An 18,737-nucleotide genomic window follows, 5' to 3' on the forward strand; every position below is an offset into this window, starting at 1 on the left:
GCACCAGCCTTGTTTTTGGGGGAATCCTGCATTCCTCAGTACTCCCTCCCCCCCTCCGGGAGAAAATTATATAAAATCTCTCCCTTCCAGCTTCTCATCAATTATTTATAACCTATCCCTCCTGCTGCACAAGGGGGGGGGGCAGGAACACCCACCAATTAACCCTTTGGCAGCCATAGTGCACTTCCAGAGCAGTGTTTGCAGATCTGGAATGGAACCCCAGGGACCCTCCCAAAAGTCCACTCATCAGGCGACAATTGCTTCTTCTCCTTTCAAGAGTTAAACGCAGTAACAATATAAAAAAAGAGAAAGAACCCCCCCTTGGGAAATCACAGGAAACAAGCAAGCGTTTTGGGAAATCCACTTAAGAGCTGAGATTTGTGACCTGGTGCCAGATCCATTAGGCATTTTAAATAGGCATTACAGTCCCAATGAGCAGATCTTGGTAGTGTGGGAGGTGGACAGTGCAAGAAAGTTCAGGAAATGCAACACTCTCCCTTTACACCCCAAATGACAGAAAAAACAGTCTGACAATAAACAAGACAAGAGTATGCAGATATCTTTCCTTCAATGTTTTTACTAAAATCTCTTGCTGTGGAGACACAGATCCAGAAAGAAGGGTGCACAGAAGAGGGAAGGGAATAGGGGGTTGAAGAAGAGGGCAGGAAGAGAGGATAGATAGATGCGGCTTCATTACATTTTGTGTTAACAAAAACAAAAAGAAACACAAAAGAAGTTTATTTTAAATGTCAGGGGGGTTCGTTTATATATATCATACAAAAAAAGCGAGAGATTCTAACCCCAAACTGGGGGGCTGCATGCAACAAGGAAGGTAATTTGAGGGTGGGGTACCAACGCTTGGCGTGGAGGGCTGACACGCTTGGAACACGAATCACAAGATAAGCCAAGGGAATGGAGCATTAAAACAGACATCACAGAAGAATGTGCTGGGCAAGGAGGGAAGGCCAGAGCAGCTCCTCAGCAGGGGGAATGGAGGGCATAGCGCATGGAAGCCCTCCTCTGTCCCATCGCACCACAACCCTATCACCCCAGATGTGAGCTACAGGGACCCAGCAAGCCTCTCAGTCCTGATTCCCACCCCATTTCTAACCCCTCTGTGGGCTCCCCAAGCTCTGTCGACTCCTCAACCAACACCCCATTAAACCAGCTCTCAGCTCCCCTCCAGCTGCAATGCTGCCCCACAACTGTGGCCCACAGCGGCCCCAGCCTTGACCCTCCACTTTCGATGCCTGAGCCAAGCCTGCCAAGTCTTCTTGTCCCACATTCTCATTCATTTCCATGTAGTTCATTCAGGGGCTTATGTGGGCACTGCTGGAATGGGCAAGAGACTGATGGTGACAAAGACAGTAGCATTTAGGCCAAGGACAGGGGAGGGTGCATGGATTTTAGGGGCTTTTGTGGGGGTTAAAAGTGAAGGGTGCTGCTAGAGCAAGGGAGTCAGTAAAATCAGGCTGCTCTCTGAATGCGCACAAAGCCCTTCCATGACCCTCAGAACAAGGCGCCCTCTGAACAAGAGAGGCTGTCTCAGCTGGACAGGTGCTTTCCCAGCCCCATTATTCTATGTGCACAGGCAGGGGAGAGAACGAATGAAACCACCATTAAATTAGACACCCAAATATGGCCAATGCGTATCCATCTGGGCATGGAGGCTCCAGCTGCCAGTGAGGGAGAGGGATGGGACTGGGAGGGTCGGCTCCTGCCTCCCCACTCCCACAAATCACCAGGGCTGCGTGGGGAGGGCTTGGCTCACAACGGAGGCTCCCTCCATGGGCAACACCGTGACGGCAGCAGGAGGTGGGGCCGAGACGGCTGCCGCGAGGGGGCAGACCTCACCCGTACCTGTGGGGGAAGAAAGATGCACATGGTCAAATGATTGGTCATTTTCAGGACCTGCTGTATTTCTTAAACTAGCTTCCTTCCTGTCACCCTCCTGTTTTAAACTGGAGTGCTAAGGTAGAAGACTCATGTAGTGAAGAACAGATGCAGCTGCCCCTTCCTTTACCTCAAGCAGAATTCTGGAGAGTAGGTAATACATTCCCTAAAGAAAAAGTACCCATTTTTCGATGACCTACAGAAGAGTACCTTTCCTGAAACGACAGACAACACTCAGCATCATCTGAGGTCCATACAAGAATCAACTGGATTGGCCTGCACTAACTTGACATTTTTGAGGCCCTCTACTAAAGGCAAGACTTATGTACTGCAATGCATGCCTTAACATTATGACAGTGGGCAGTGATTGTTGTTATAGTTCGTGACAAGAGGGTAAGGGATCAGGTTAGTTCCCTCAGGGGACTCCATTTACTGTAGCTCTCCAGAACAGCAATGCAGAACATAGCCCAACAAATGGAATACATCCACAGCAGTGAACGGGACTGGAAAATCTGCCATCACACCCGATGGCCATCTCACGCTAATGCATCCACTGGCTGGTATTCTGTGATCATCACTACATTCTCAATCAGCAGAGTAAGAACTGTTGTTTGGTTCGAGGGAAATTCTATAAAACCCGAAAAGAGCTAAAACAAATCTCAAGGTAATTCAGGGGCTCCAGTATTACTTGATGTTTCTTGCAATGGTTGAGACAAAAGACTTCTCTGTTACACACTGAAAAATAACAGGATCCTGTCAAATTCAAATTAGAGAAAGCTCAAAATCTCAGGATGTCAAATTCAGCACCAGATTTTAGGTTCCAACCTTACAGAAAGAACCTGCAAAAGATTTCCTTTGCATATACTTGCAAGCTGGCAGACAACTGCAATATACAAGCACTCAAACACTGGCAGAGGGATGTTAGTTTAGGATGCAGCCGCCCCAGGGGAACTGGGGTTCACCCTTCTCCCATCTAGAATTCAAGGACACCCTATGGGATAGATGGGCCTCCCCTCCCCATTCCCCAGGACAGAAGGAAGCGGCTCTTGCCTGGTGGCCCGGCCAGCGTTTCACCGCAGCGGTTGGCCCTCAGTGGCCGCGGCCCCTTCTCCTGCGTGCGTCTGCAGATGCCCGTTGAGCTGAGCCGGGGTCTTGCAGTGCACGCCACACAGCTTGCAAAGGAAACGCTCCAGCCGCGGGGCGGCCAGTCCGTGGTCCTTGACCGCGTGGACCCTGAGGTAGGCCGCTGTGGTGAACCCTACGGGAGGGGGAGAAGGACAAAAACCAGCCAGGTCAGTGTCCGGCCTACTGAAAGCGCACCCCAGTGACCTATAACGTTTGGCTGTGCCTCACCCTAGAGGCGGCTGCGTCTCAGCACCTAGTGTGGTTCCAGTGCAACAGGTGCTCCTAAGGGTAACTTCATCCCAAAGGTGGCTGTGTCTTGCCACCAGGCAATCTATCACTGTATGAACAGCTAGCCCCACCCTAGGGACAGCTGCATCTGGGCACCATGAAAATCTGTGGTAGGAACTTAAGTCTCTTTAACACAAAATATCAGCATTTCAGTCCTAGATGAGAAATATCTAGAAGAAAAGATCTCACCTGTTTTCCCACCCCCACACTCATGCTAAATCTACTAACAACTTCTCAGCTACATGTAATTCACTACAAGCTACTTTAAAACCATAATGGGATTTCAGGAAGTGATTAGTAGCAAATTGCTTCCTTTTGATTCATAGAATCCAGATAGCTATTTGGGTTAATAGTGTAATTTTTAATATAAGTAAATGGATTATCTAGATAAATAATCCAAAAAATTACTACAGATGACAAGCATGGCTACAATGAAGATTCATGAGGACCTGTAACTTCTGACTTTTCCCAGCTAATCTGCACATTGTCCAGCCAGTTTTGATTAATGATCTCGTGTATATTAAATCTTGTGTCAAAAGAGGCAACAAACACGTCAGATAAATAAAGCTGAAAGAGGTGCAGTTAACACTTCACAAACTATTTTTATCTTTCACTTACAGAACATTTAAGCCATTTAAGCTTCTGACAAGATGGAATTAACAAGATGCTTGGACAAGTAACAGTGGAGGGGGCATTATGAGCTAGTGAAACAGCCAGCCAATTTGTTTTATTGTTGTCTAAAGAGAAAATAGGCAGACTAAACAACAGCTATATAGAAAAGAGCATAATGATGTTATCAAGAAGTTTCTTCTGGCCTATTAAATGGAGGCCTTCACTTGCAATCTTTTCTTAATACTCACAGAAAGCAAGTTCAGTTATAAAAGAATGTTAGATTTCTTTTAGACACAGCTTATTTCTTTTAAAGCAAGACTGCACAACTCATGACCTACCAGATGAATGCAGTCCTCAGGCTATACACTGTGACCCGCTACAAAGCAGGAACATTTCCCCCCTCTGTAGTTTTGGAGCCCCAAGAAGGCAGCAAAAACAAGAAGTTTAAGGAGGCTCTGGTGGGTCACCATTCATGGCTGCTAGGTTGTGTTGAAGTGCATGGGTCACAAGTTGTATAAATCTCTTGCTAAACTTAAGAAAAATAATGGGAAAATTAGGCTTGACTGTTCCAAGCTAAGAGTGAGATATCTGGGAAGAAAAAGCAAGCAGGCTATTTACCAGAATGGATTAGCAAGCCTGACTTTTGTTCTCAGCTGGAACAATAAAGGAAGAAACTTTTATGTTTTACTACCTGAAGATACCATTTTGGCTGCTAGTGCTCTTCAAATGCAGATAACGTATTTTTTTCAGATTCCCTTCCCTACACTGGCCTGCCCCCTTACCTTTGTTGCACAGTTCACAGACATGATTCGGCCCTTGGCTGTGTACTTTCATGTGGTCCGTGATGTAGGCAGAGCTCAGCATCTTTCCACACACATGACACGGCACCTTCTCCTCGTGACGGACCGTGTGAGCACGCAGCCGATCCTTGGTGGCAAAGGCCGCTTCACATCTCTGTTGAAATGGGTAAAAGAACAGTAATGATCCTTGGGGAAAGAATGGCATCTCTGGTGGCCAGCTTTTTCAAGGCAACTAGAAGCTATGAGACCAGCCCATGGCCAAGATTCCCTTTCAATACACCATACCTCAACTCTGCTCCCACTTCCAATTAAAAGTTGCCACCATCTCCATCCCTCCTCTTTATCATGGAAATGAGTTCTTGGGTAATCACTATACAGAATAAAGACAATGATGGGAGTGTGGGGGTGTCTATACAACAGTACTGTCAATGGGAGAAGATACCTCACATTTGAAGGGCCTCTCTGTTGAGTGGACTTGCCGTACGTGACTATTCAAATGGTCCGGCCTATGGAAGGGCAAGAAAAACGTAAATCAGTCATTTGATCTTGGCTTTTTATTTTCCAATACAAAACCCTACCTCTACTTGCCCATCTTTCAAGAACCTTTCCCTCAGTCTCACACTAACCTAGTGGAATATTAATATTACACCATTCTTATGGAAATAAACTAATTAAACATTCGGCTACAAACAAATCTGAAAGTCTGTGCTCAGTAAACAATATATGAAATCCTTTGCTGCAACCTTTACCGCATCTTAGAACTAGCACTGCCACTTTCAATCACTTATATGCACATTTACCATTTTACTGGCAGAGTGCCAGAGTGCCTTTAACAGCTGCAGGCACTGAAAATATGCAGCCTTCCCCCCCACCCCCTCTACACTGGCGATGGCAGCACTTCTTGAGTGTATCATTCAGACACAATAAAAACCAGCCATTAAACAGTTACAACCCCAAAGTTCCTTATTCTTGCTCTTACTTATTTCAGAACACGCATAGGACAGTTAGAAGTACATTGATACAAATTTAGGTGGGGTAGATTAGGCACTTATGGAAACTCTTTAAGTGCTTGCAAGCTGGCTATGGGGGCATTTGGGCACTCAAGGTTGATTAATTAGTCATAGCTGAGATGCAGGTGAGTACTACAAAATAATTTAAGGTAATAAAAAAGTCCAAGGAAAATGTAAAGTAACTCCCAAAAGATCAACTATCAGCATGCCAGCTAAAGCTAGAAAAGGAGGCCTAAAAGCTAGAATGTTCATGAGGGTTAAAAAATGTAGTGTTAAAAACTGAGCAGCTCAACTTGATTTTGAAATATTCACACCCTGCCTTTTCCCATTAATTCAAAGTAGCTTTTTATAAGTAGTTTGCCTACAGCCACTTTCTGAAGAGTTATACCCAGCTTTTTTGTGGGTGAAAAAAAAGGAGAGGCCCCTTCAATGCTAAAGATGGGCTATGCTCGGAATCAGGGGATCTGCATGTTCAAAAGCCGTGCAGGGAGGGGCTGTAGAAAGGAGGGGAATCTGGCAATATTGAGTGAAAAAACTGGTTGGTTTCCAGCCATTTGTCCTATTGATTGGAATTTATAAAATTCCTTGCCTTCACGATAAGAAGTTTCTGCCAAGTTTTTAACAAGAGCGCAGAAAAGATCATCAGATGCTGTCTTCTGTATCCATTTCTTTCTTTCTCATAGCTCATATTTATGCTGTGACACCACCAGTATTCCCGCCTTTACAATTTAAAATTTTGTAACAAACCTTCAAATTGAATTTTGAAGTGTCTTACTTAAAAAATGAACTTTTTAGTTCTTTCACTGTTGAAAGTTGAAGGCCTGAAAACAAAATCTGTTCATTTCCTCTCATTTGTGTGAAGAGCTGCTGCTGGTCTGGGTACACTGCTGCATTTTCTAAGGGCTCATAGAAAAACCTAAAAATCATGGGGCAACTGACTAATCAATTTCCTTGGTTTTCACATCCACATATTCAAGTACTTCCTAAAGCATGAGAGTGATGTCAGTATCCTGGCTATTCCATATAACGCATGTTCATGCAGAATCTGGGCCTAACACAGATAGCCAAACTACGTTAGGTTTTTTTAAAACAATCTTTTACAAAAGGTGAATTTACAGAAAACTGTTAACATGAAAACAGCTTCTGCTAAAGGCTCAGAAACCCAAAGGGAAAAATCGTGCTATCAACAGGCCTTTTTGGTCAGGTTGCAATTATTTTAGTGCCCTGTACAGCTCACTCCTGTGACTTCCGCATTCCCTCTGCCCCATTCTGAAATCATGATTTCCCTGGCCTCTCCTCCTTGCAGTTGGCAGTGTGCTCCATGTTCCTGCTTACAAATTCCATGCTCTTGAAAAACCTAACTCCTGTAAGTAGAACTATAGGAAATTATTCAAACTATTATGGAGTCAGAACAAATTTTGAGTCTAGTTGCACCAACACGGCTGCCCACCTGGATCTATTATACACTGAGTTATTGTTTGCGTTCAGTTTGCTCCTTTATGGGTTCACCTGATGTCTGAGACGAAGTTGCAGAATTTCTTATCCAGTGTTTTTAAACAATTTTAAAATCATTTTTACTGTGGAAAAACTGTTGGAAATATGGGAACAGGCCATCTGACAAATAAGGAACTTGGGGAATAGGAAGACAAGATGCCTGCTATCAATGAAGGGCAAAATACAAATATAATAAACAATCCTGATCTCTATTGTTTGGTTATTCCAGTATTTGCCAAAACATTGCAAATCATTTGGACTTGTTATGCAAAATAATATGCAAATGTTTACCAACTTCAAAATAAATACAAGATTTTGGTAATCCTGGTGAAGAGTACACATTCCTGGTCTTCTGAAGTTGTTTCCAGGCAAACAGCAGCTTTGAACATTTACTGAATTCACAGTTTTATCAGCCTCTTATAGCTGTCTTCTCTTGTGATCTATTTTCTAAGTTATAGGGTTTCAACTGTTTAGTCCCTGTGTGGTAAATGTTAAAAAAGATTTTTTTGTGGTTCTCATTTTTATTCAGTTTTGACCTTATATTTAGTATCTTAAGACTGCAAAATATTTTCAAAATAATTAAAACTCCAATCTCAGTACACAGACAAATATTTCTAGGCTGGATGCCAGCACAGTGTCATGCCATCACTAAAAAAGCCTATGAAGGTTTAGTTTTCAGTGTAGGTTTTTCCCTCCACAAACTGACCTCATTTTTATTGCTTGTTCCAAGTACAGGAAATCACATTGTCTGATCTTTCTTAGACTGTGGGGAATTGCATGTTAAAAGAAAAAAAATCCCAGTCTTGTTTTAGGTAACTTTACCCTATCAAGAAGACTTCTAGCTTTATTGCTGGCATGGTAGTTTTACTTATGCAGGGAGTAATATTCAACCATGCACTTCATGCCTGAAGTGACATAATTCATGAAAGACTTACCCTGTACTATTCCTGGTGCTGAGTTACTAACACCTGGATATGTCATAAAACTATAAGCATATCTGTGTAATCTCGGCCCTTTCCCACTGAGTTTTTGCTACCCTTGTAAACTGCATCTCTGAGACTTCACATTTTTCTTTCTCAGGTCTGCTAAGATGCTCTTATCCCAGCAGGAAACCTTCACTAGCAAATGCATTTTATGACAGCCGAGAAAAACTACCATTTTTTCCCTACTGTGTTTCAATAGAATTATTGTGTGATAGGGAAGCTCTCTGGTGAGGTTTATACAGTGCCAAATTAAAATCAGTCAGTGACCACACCCAAAAAGAGATTTGCTTTCACACGTCTGTATCCCATTCTCACATATTCATTTATTCAGCTGGAACATGTGCAGAACTCAGGAAGCTCCTGCTAACAATGGAAGCAGAAGCTAGATTTCCGATGCTGCCCTTACTGGGAGGCGTCAAATATCTGCCAGTATTCCTTACAAACTCCCTAAGGAATCAAATTTGGGGCAAACAAAGCAACCAAGAGTAACGGAGGAGCTAAGGGGCAGCAGGCCTTATCTGGTATAGAGATTTCCCTATGCTTGGTTAATGGGAAAATCTAGTCTTTCCTTTTTTGTCCCAATAGCTCAACCTGTTCAGTATGTGGTAAGCAAATGTTTTATCTGAAGTATATTTCACAAAAAGACAACCTCCAACTTGGATAAGCCCTGAAATAACCCCCATTTGAACTATTTCCTTCCAGCACCCTTAACTCTCTCATACCGTGAGAAACTCTTCCCACAGTGGCTGCAGATGTACGGCTTGTGCACAGCACCATCATGTGAACGGACGTGATAGCTCATGCGGTCCTTCCGCTTGAACCGCTGCTGGCAGACAGGACACTGATAGGGCTTCTCATCTGAGTGTGACAGCTTATGCCGATTGAGGTGATAGACGTCCCGGAAGGCTTTCCCACACATCTCGCAAGCGTGGTTCTTCCGGATGCGTTTGCCTGATGCTGTAGTGGTCACCAGCCCTGCGCCTGACCCTGTTGTGTTCCCTGCCCCTTCAGCAGGGACAGGTGTTGCTGGGGTTGTCCCACCGATGGCTGACACACTAAGCAAGCTGAGGGGAACCATAGTGGGCATCTTCATGGTCGTAGGTCCAGCACGGGAAGCTTTGGCTCCCGTGTGAATAGCTTCATGGCGCCGCAGGTTGTAGCCATTTTTGAACTCTTTAGCACACAGGGAGCAGATGTAGGGGCCTTTGCTCTTCGGCTTCTTCTGAGCCTCACCTTGCTGTGGTGTGGCAGGAGCTGCCTGGGGAGTTGGGGCTTGGGTGGTTTGAGTGGTTGGTGCTACCTGGCCCCCACCACCTTCAGAGGCTGAAGGCTGCTGCTGTTTCAGGGCAGCTGTGTCTACTGTGGAGGCGGTCGGTGCAGAAGCTGTGGCAGCAGCAACTACAGCTGCAGCTGCAGCTGTTTCCTGGGCAGCAGCCAAGACAGGCAGGAGGTCCACTTGGAGGGACTCAGCAGAGGTGGCTGACTGTTGGGGAGGGGCTGCTGTGGTGGCAGTCTGAATAGAAAGAAAAGAGACTGTGTAATTAAGACAGTGATGAATATCCAATTCCAAACTGCTGTAGTGTACGCATAAATCAAGAAAGAGAACTGGGCTCAGCTAGCTGATTTCCATTTCAAATGAGGATATTAATTTATAAAAACAAACTAAAATCAACCTAGAAATACACCAAAGGAAGGTTGGATTAATTACTATATATGTAACATATACCATACCAGAGCTGCTCTCTAGATCAGGGATGTTAAACATGCGGCCTGGGGGCTGAATCAAGTTCCTGGAGGGCTCCTATCAGGCCCCCAAGCAACTGGTTCTTGTCTGCTTCCTTCTCCGTCTCTCTTGCTTCCTTCTGCATCATTGCTTGCTTTGCAAGACTCGCTCAATTGCACAGGAGCTACAGAGCAAAACCTCTATTTTCTCCATTGACTGAGGCTCCTTCCCCTTCTGGTCCCTTGGGGAAGGAGGGAAAGAGCCAGAGCTTCCTTTGCCCAGTTCCCCGGATCCCATGGGAGAAATACAAAGAAAGCACCTTTAAGACTAATGAGCGCTAATGTTTTAAGCATGTTTTAATTTGTTTTTTAAAATCTTTGTGTTTGTCGGTGTCCATTATAAAGTTTATATCTCTGCTACCTAATCTTGAATAGGTACACACATGGCCTGGCCCGACACAGCCCGGCCTCATTTATGTCAGATTTGGCCCTCATAACAAATGAGTTTGACACTCCTGCTCTAGATTCTTAGTGTAATAGTATCTGATTGTGCTCCATGTGTGGCATCTTCTCATTTTGGTCTTAGAACACAGCTTCACTATAGCTATGTCTCTGGTGGATTTTTACTATCATAGAAGGCAGGATCAAAGGGCACATTCCAGGTCCATGATATTTACTGGCAACCTAACTGTGTGGAATAAGCAAAACGAGCAGGAATACGCAGAGTAAGAATTCTTTTTGTCTTAGACTGTGCAAACAAAAGAGAGAATGAAATGGCTCATCTCCCAGTCCAACATCTGAAGCAGGGGATACAGCAAAGCACACCAGGAGGCCATCTTAGAATCTCCGTATAAAGAATATAATAGTCCTGCTATACCAGACTAGTGGTCCATCTAGTCCAGCATCTTATCTCACACAGTGGCTTACCAGTTATTCTGGAGGACCAACAATAGAGCGCCTTGAGGCCTTCTCTTGATGTTACCTCCTGGCACTGGTATTCAGTGGTTTATATATCTTGCAGAAAAGTGGGATATAAATGTAATGACTAAGTGATTACAGAGATTAGAAGCCCAATGCCTGAATGGCCCTAAATACTACCTTACTCCTTCCTTCCAGAGCACTTGTCCATTTAACTGTTGAGTACTTGCTTTGTTCAGAGCTGTGTTGATCACAGGCATTACGCCTGGACAGTGTAAATAAAGGGGAAGGATCACTCCATTCTTATTGTTTGGTTGAACTCTGAGTCCAACAGAGAACAGACTATCCCACAGTGCTCTTTATGACAGTTCTGTCTCCAAGGAACCCCCCTAGCCTGAGATTTTAGTTGTGTGCATTCACTTTTATAAATATAATGGATAAGCATGCAGATTTAGAAGGCAAAACTGCTGGCATACCTGTGCACTGTGAGGATGAGTACGCATGCATGAATACCAGTGTACCTATGTTTGTGCTGGACCAGAGATAAGAACATGACTACATGGCTTAGATGGATATTGTTACATCAAAACATGCTAGAGGCGGAGTTCAACAGAACTACCAATTAGAAGGGCTTACCAATTAGAAGGACTTACCAACTCCAGTAAACTTCCGGTCACCTCTTAAGAGGTTCAAGGAGTTGAGAATCTACATGGATGCCCTTCATGCTGCAAAAGGTAGATCTGGATATCCCTCACTGAATACAGAAACATCTGAGATGGCCCAAGATCTCTCAGGGAGATTCACAGTTAAATGGAATTTATTTTTTTAAAAAATTCATTTATTCCTCGCCTCTCCTCCAAAACAGCTTACATTGTTCTCTCCCCTTTTTATCCTCACAACAACCTAGTGAGGTAGGTTCGGCTGAGCATAGGTGACCATCTTAAGGTCATGGCAGAGTGAGGATTCCAAATCCTAGGCCAATTCTCTAACCACAGCACTACTCTGAATTTAACCCCGGGGCACCTCAAACCTAGTCTAGCATTCTACCCACCATACCACACCAGTTCCTATAGAACTTAACACAGTACCAGTAATTTCTACAGCATAAAAAACTTTTTCATGCTTCCCTAGCCACAATTTTTATAACTTGCAGAAACTGTTGTTTGAATAAACAAATTTTGTTCAGTCATCCCTCTGCCTACATCAATTTCTTTTGTTTCCTCTTAGCATGACATTAACCACAACAATCCAGTACTCTGCTCCAGGCCTGTTTTAAAATATATATATTTTAAGATTAGAACAGATCTGCGAAATAAATTTACTAAATTCATTGTCTCTCTTGGATCTTTTGTAGTATATTTACAACTGTGCATAGAAAGACCATCTCCCCAGCATACAGTATTTCTCACACTACAGAAAATCAGCTGGGTGGTTATTTAGAGATCTGGAATACACTTCAGCATCTGGAGAAACTTTCCACCAGATTAAAATTAGTCATGTACACCCATAACTCTGGTTAAAGTAATCAATTAAGTATGCAACATCTTTTTTCAGAAGCAAAAAATTCAGGGAGCATCAGCAATAGTTTTCTGATATTAAAAAACATGAAAACAAAGGCAAGACAGACACCAGTTTGCTGTTATTCTCTGGCCAAAATATTTTCTTGATATTGACAACAGAAATAAATCAGAGCTGGAGACCAGGTATTTACACCTGTTAATCTATGAAATCTATGCAAATATTCATTTGAAAAGTTCACACACATGCAACAAAGTTTCTCAAGAAGTCAAGGCTGTTTTACTTTGACCAGCCTTTTATATTTATTTAAAACACAAAGGAAATGTTAACCTTTTTGGAATGCATCTTCATAACTCAATGTATAAACTAGAGCCAATCAGTTTTTTGTTAAAAGGGTTATCCTCATTAGCTGCCCTGCAGATGTAAGATGAAGGGTGTATCTAGAATCCAGCCACATAGCTATCTAGGAGATAGTCGAGAATGCTAAATTGCCTCCACTCCCCCCCTCCATATAGACATACAGCAAGGAAGCAGTATGCTAAGGAGATAAAACTTCAGTAACTCTTATAAACATAGAGACAGAAGGAAGGAGTTAGGGGAGATATGGCTTTCCTTATTTATTTATCAGATTTATATCCTGCCCTCCCCTGAAAGGCTCAGGGCGGCTAACAACAGTTTAAAAACATTAGCAAACATATTAAAATTAGATCTATAAAAACATTTCAATATATATTAAAAATCTGAGATGTCAAGCTTCTGTTTTCCATTATATTAATTCAGTGAGATTGTCGATGCTGAAGGTAATAGCCACCTCCACCTAACCATTAAAGGCAAGTTTGAAAAGTTCAGTCTTACAGGCCCTGCGGAACTGTGGCAGGTCCCGCAGGGCCCTGATGTTTTCCGGGAGGGCATTCTACAAAGTGGGGGCTATTACCGAGAACACTCTGGCTCTAGTGCTGGTCAATCGAGCTTCTTTCGGTCCAGGGATCTTAAGGAGATTTTGAGACCATGAATGTAGTGCTCTCTGGGGTACGTATGGGGAAAGGCGGTTCCGAAGGTAGACAGGTCCCAGGCCATATAGGGCTTTAAAGGTTATAACCAGCACCATGAAGCGAATCTGGAACGCCACAGGCAACCAATGTAACGCTTTCAGCATAGGTTGAATGTGTTCCCGTACAGGTAGCTCCATTAACAACCTGGCTGCTGTGTTTTGCACCCGTTGCAGCCTCCAAAGTTGAGTCAAGGGCAGCCCCATGTAGAGGGCATTACATTAGTCTATTCTCGAGGTGACCGTTGCATGAATCACTGTTGTCAAGTCGTCGCACTCCAGGTATGGAGCCAACAGCCTTATCTGCCTTGTAAATGAACCGCTAATTTCTCAGTTTATGACCATTTGGGAAACCTGAATCCAAGTCCCCAGTCAGTTGCTTGTAACCTTGGACAAGTCACACATGCAGCCAAATCTTAGGCATGTCTACTCATAAGTTAAGTTTCACTGTGTTCAATGGGACTTACTCCATGTAAGCTCACAGAGAATAAAATCTTCATTTCCCTACACAAACACAGCAAAATGGAAGTGAGCAATTTCTCAGACGAGTATTAGGAAAGAGAAGATTGTAAAGCACTATATAAACTAATTGTTTATGCAGCATTTCACATATATATATGACCCATACTGCTCTGAAAAGTTGTCTCAATTATGTCTCACTGTGCTTTTTAAAATGAGCCACAAGCACTTTATGATATATTCTGTGTGCCACGTATGAACAGTTAGAATATGCAGAAGTGTTTCCAAGTGTTGAAGTCATAATTGTGCCCACAGCTAGCTTGTCAAAGTCCAAGCTTCATAAGAACATAAGAGAAGCCATGTTGGATCAGGCCAATGGCCCATCCAGTCCAATACTCTGTGTCACACAGTGGCAAAAAAAAAAAAAAAGGTTCACAAGTGGGGCTAGAAGCCCTTCTACTTTGCCCCCCCCCCAAGCACCAAGAATACAGAGCATAACTGCCCCAAACAGTTCCAATAATATGCTTTGGCTAATAGCCACTGAGGGACCTCTGCTCCATATTTTTATCCAAACTTTTTTTATCCAAATCAGATGCATAATGACTAGTGTGAAATTGTGTAGCAACCTGAAGAACAGAACAGAATTGGAATGGACCTCCAGGGTTATCTAGTCCAACCCAATGCACAATACAGGAAATTCACAAATACACCCCCCGGGGGGGGGGGGGGCTCACAGTGAACCCTATTCCATGCCCAGAATATGGCAACCCCCCCCCCCCACCAGGATCCCTGACCAAACTGGCCTGGAGAGGAACTGCTTCCTGACCCCAAAGTGGCAATCATCATTTCCCTGGGTGTGTAAGAAAGGGCCACGAGAACTAAGCAATGATGCAACCCCTTCCCTGAAGTATCCCCGTTAAACATAATGGCTTACTTCTGAGTAAAGGTGCTTAGGTTCAAACAGTACAGCAGTTCATACAGAAAATAATCATTTTTATTGCTTTAAATTATTTTAACTTTCCCAAATCCAAGGAATATGAGGCTGGTAATTAAAATAAATTAATAAGGGTGAATTAAACCACCAATTAGCCTCTGCATACCAAGAAGCTGTGCTGAATTTAGAAAAAGCTCAAGCTATTGTTAAAATCCAAAGTAAACTCAGAAAAGTGTGCTAGCTGATTTCATTAGTTTGGTAACTGACAATTAAAGATAAGAGGGGTTCCTCCCCCCTCCCCCCGTAAAACAGCATAACACTATATTTATATCTGGACTTCAAACCTCTGCTGTGAACTTTACTGGGTGATCTTGGCCAAATCATTTACACTCTGCCTCCATTCCACGTCTGAAAAAGTAAGCTATCTTCAAATAACTGATTAGGAGGCTGGTTAAATCAGTAACTTTATCATAGGCACTGACTTCTGGTTTGTTTCTGGGCTCAATTCAAAGTATTAATTTTGACCTTTAAACCGTAAATGGCTTGGGTTCAAAAGGATTATGTCTGCATGTTATGAATCTGTCCTAGTTTTGAAGTCTGCTACTGGGGCTTTGATAATGGGAACCTGCCCTATCGGAAATATGACTGGTGAAGACTCATAGGAAGGTGTCCTTAGCTGCTGCCTACAAGTTATGTAACTCCTTCCTTCAACATGTATGACTAGCACCACTCTTACAGGCCTTTTGGCATAATATGTAAAACATCAGTTCCACAAGGGCTTTGAGCAGTACCTGGCTGTTGCCTCATGATTTTATTGCTGTTTGATTTTTAGTGTTCTGTTGTTTAATTTTACTGATTATTGTAGTCTGTGTTTTTATTTATTGTTAGCTGCCTTGAATATTTTTTTTCCAAACAAAAAGGCAAAATACAGATTTGGTAATCTATATACAGAAATAAAGCCTCCACAATGGTTCATGTTTCCAACGTGTTCATTACTCTTCCTCACTTGTTGCACAGAGAGCTCACCTGAAAGGGACTTTGACTGCAGCCCTGAGCAGCAAAAAACCTGGACTGGATTTCTGTCCCAACCTGCAGCGGGTTCTGTGTATGACTCTGCTAAATGTAAAGAAGAAAGAAGATCAGAGAACCCTAGAAAAAAAGAACACACAAGCTGGGACAGGGGCTATCAAACATCAAAGGGTTAAACTAACAAAGGCAAGGGGGGCAAGGACAAGAAGGCAAGGAGGTGGCTGAGATCAGCTTCTCAAACTCCTTCTGGAACAACTGAAGTGAGAACAGAACTTAGGAACCCAGGACATCCAATAAGTCAACTCCAGGTTGGAGGAAGAAGCAGCAGGAGAGGAAACATGTTTGAATTAATGTCTTCAGGCTACACACAAACTTGGGAGAACCTGCTGGAACAGGGTAAATGAATAAATGATGTTGCTGGGGAAAGGGGGAAATCAGAGAGGAAGGAATAGTTGTTTGTGAAAGAACAGCAGCATGGGAGAGGAAGGTCAAAAACAAAGAAAAGCAGGGTGTGAACCAAGTGTCATGCTCTAAATGTTGGTGCATGAGAGATTATTAGAGAGACTGCTGCTGGCGAGAACAGTGGGCTAAGGCCCCTGAACAACAGAAGGTTCATATTGACAGGCATTGTGTTAGGTATGTATGGGATCTGCATAATGTAGGAGTAACAAACGAACTTTGAGGAACCCAGGTGCTCAGGGAAAAGGCCTACACAAGGGCAGAACACTAGGATCAAGAGGAGCAGCATAGGACCTGATAGGGCACATATACAGGGATAGAAGAAATTGTTAAGAGTTAATGGGGCAGGAATGGGAGAGTCTGCCTATCTTAAAGGCCTAGGCAAGACTGCAAACAGGAAACCATGGGTGGGAGGAGTAATGCTGACTGGAGGTTCACAAGCAGATAGATACCTAGTGAAAAGAGAAGAGGGTGTGCAAGGAGGTTATTCTTTGGCCAGGCCCGGAAATGGGAGGAGTTACAGGTGTAAAGAGAAGGCTTGGAAGTAGCAGGGGGAAGAGTTTGGGAGACGTGGGGGAAGGTCAGGGCTACAAGGTAAGGGAAGAGGTCCATGGTCCATATGCTAAAGGGTTTTGGCCAGACATGCTAATTATCAGAATGGTACACTTCTTACTGGTTGAGCCTAAAACCGCCAGTCAACCAATGTACTAAAATATATTTTGGAGCAGAAAAAATTTCTCTTTCAGCCCTGTATAGTGGCATGGGACCACCTATACCGGAGTTCCCAGGCAGGCAGCCCACGCTACACCTGTTGGCCCCTAGAAGTCATTACCTCTCTGCCTAGTACTGAGTACATACACTTTGGGGCAAGTACTAAGGAAATTACAGGGTGGCTTTTTAAAAAGATGCCTGCGTGGCCCATCCCCGACGTGAGGCGAAGGGGGGAGAGAGAGGGAGCCCCCTTGGGTCTGGGTGAGAGAGGTGGTGGGGGCGAAGAACATGGAAGCATTTTGTTTGCAGGGGGGGTAGTGCGGGACGGCTGCAAGGCTCGTAGGTGGGGGGCGGACGCCGCCTTTAACAGGCAGGGGAAGCTGCGGCGGGGGCATTTTTTGACAGGCGGGTCCTTCCCTGGGAACGGGTCTGGCGGGGGGGAGCAACTGGCGGGGAAAAGCGCGAGGGGCTGGGCAGAGCGAGCGCGAGAGGGAGGTGACCGTTGGCGGGGGGGAGAGAGGAAAGAAGCGCGAGGCGTAGGGAGGGGCTGGGCACAGCGAGCGTGGAGAACGAGGGGGTAGGGGGAACGCAAGGCAGCGCTGGGCGGAGGGAGGTGACCGTTGGGGCAGCGCGAGGCGGGGGGTGGGGGTGGGAGCGCGTGCTGAGTGCGCCCTGCTGGCCCGCACGCGCAAGGGCCCCCGCCCGCTGGGATTCCCGAGGGGAGGGGCGGGGCAGGGAGGGTGTGAGCGGGGAGCCGAGAGCGATCGCTTGCGCTCTCTTGTCCTTTCCTGCTCGCGCTCCCCCCCCTCTTTTTTTTGGCGGAGAAGGGAGGGGGAAGGTGGAGGAAAGGGGAGGGGGGGTTACCTGGAAGATGAAGCTGCTCCAGTTGCTCGGGTCCATGGCGGCGGCAACGAGCGGGGGGGCTCAGCTCCTCCAAAGGGGGGGTCGGGAAGGGAGGGGGGAGCGAGTGGGGAGCAGCAGCAACGTCGCGCGGGCGGGGGGGAGAGGTGGGAGGGGGAGCGAGCGAGGAGGCAGCGGCGCGAGGAAGCCTCGGCGCGCACGCTGATTGGCCCCTTCTGCGCGCGCGCGCCCCCCTAGGCGCCACTGCTTCTCTGGGCGGGGGAGGGGGGTAGAGAGAGGGGGTGTGGGGAAAGCGGCAGGTAGCGATTGGGTGGGGCCGCAGTGCTCGTCCCCGATGTGCGCGGGATCGCACAAAGGACCCCACGTGTGCTGCCTGCTGATTGGGCGGAGTAGCAAAGCCTCTGCCCGTGGGGCTTTTTTCTCTTTCAAAGGCAAAAGTTGATTGGTTGCTCCCGAAGCGGCCGCGCGCGCGACTAACGGTTGTCGTCTTCCCCTCCCCGTTAGTTTTCAATTACGGTCCCTTCTCACAAAATGGCCGCCAGGTTGAGAGTCCATTTGTCCATATTGTTATTTTTCTTCCTGCGCTCATAATGTGCACTTAAAAAGAAATGTACACCACAGCATATTTTGAATGCGTTTTGTTAACGAACAGAGGTGCGTGAAGCAACGCGTGTATTTTATACACACTAACCTAGAAATGCGCAAAAGGATACATTACTAGGTTGGAGGCTGCTTACTACTGAAAACATTATTTCCTTTTCAAACACCGTCTGTACCTATCATGAAACCATGTATGCAAATCCCGATAAATTAATGGCAGTTGCTTATAGGAATTCAGCAGCCTTATAGTGTTGACCTCAATTCCTGCTGCCC

General features: G+C 45.0%; 1 protein-coding gene across 4 annotated transcripts; it reads right to left on the reverse strand.

Annotated features, from left to right (window-relative positions):
- Positions 1-557: 557 nt before the first annotated feature.
- On the reverse strand, positions 558-18,111 carry MAZ (MYC associated zinc finger protein). Of its 4 annotated transcripts, none has more exons than XM_060255300.1 (7): positions 17,868-18,111; positions 15,831-15,917; positions 8,928-9,718; positions 5,161-5,224; positions 4,701-4,872; positions 2,944-3,151; positions 1,687-1,860 (listed from the first exon to the last, which is right to left on the reverse strand). In XM_060255300.1, exons 1-6 carry the CDS (start codon positions 17,901-17,903, stop codon positions 2,964-2,966), a joined length of 1,338 nt encoding a protein of 445 aa, XP_060111283.1. In that variant the 5' UTR covers positions 17,904-18,111; the 3' UTR covers positions 1,687-1,860; positions 2,944-2,963. The 4 variants fall into 4 exon arrangements, with proteins under 4 accessions (XP_060111285.1, XP_060111284.1, XP_060111283.1 ...); XM_060255299.1 differs by having other exon boundaries at positions 15,831-15,920; positions 17,868-18,039; XM_060255302.1 differs by lacking the exon at positions 2,944-3,151 and having other exon boundaries at positions 558-1,860.
- Positions 18,112-18,737: the final 626 nt, after the last annotated feature.

The sequence above is a fragment of the Heteronotia binoei genome, chromosome 15 (genome assembly GCF_032191835.1).
Source record: "Heteronotia binoei isolate CCM8104 ecotype False Entrance Well chromosome 15, APGP_CSIRO_Hbin_v1, whole genome shotgun sequence".
NCBI classification, from domain to species: Eukaryota; Metazoa; Chordata; class Lepidosauria; order Squamata; family Gekkonidae; genus Heteronotia; species Heteronotia binoei.

Bases quoted from the DNA above. Each gene is read 5' to 3' on its own strand.
- MAZ (XM_060255299.1), bottom strand. From the start codon at position 17,903: ATGGACCCGAGCAACTGGAGCAGCTTCATCTTCCAG. The intron at 15,921-17,867 runs GTAACCCCCCCT...CTTTACATTTAG, and splicing joins GGAGCAGCTTCATCTTCCAG to CAGAGTCATACACAGAACCC. The intron at 4,873-5,160 runs GTATCTTCTCCC...CCATTTCAACAG, and splicing joins AGAGGCCCTTCAAATGTGAG to AGATGTGAAGCGGCCTTTGC.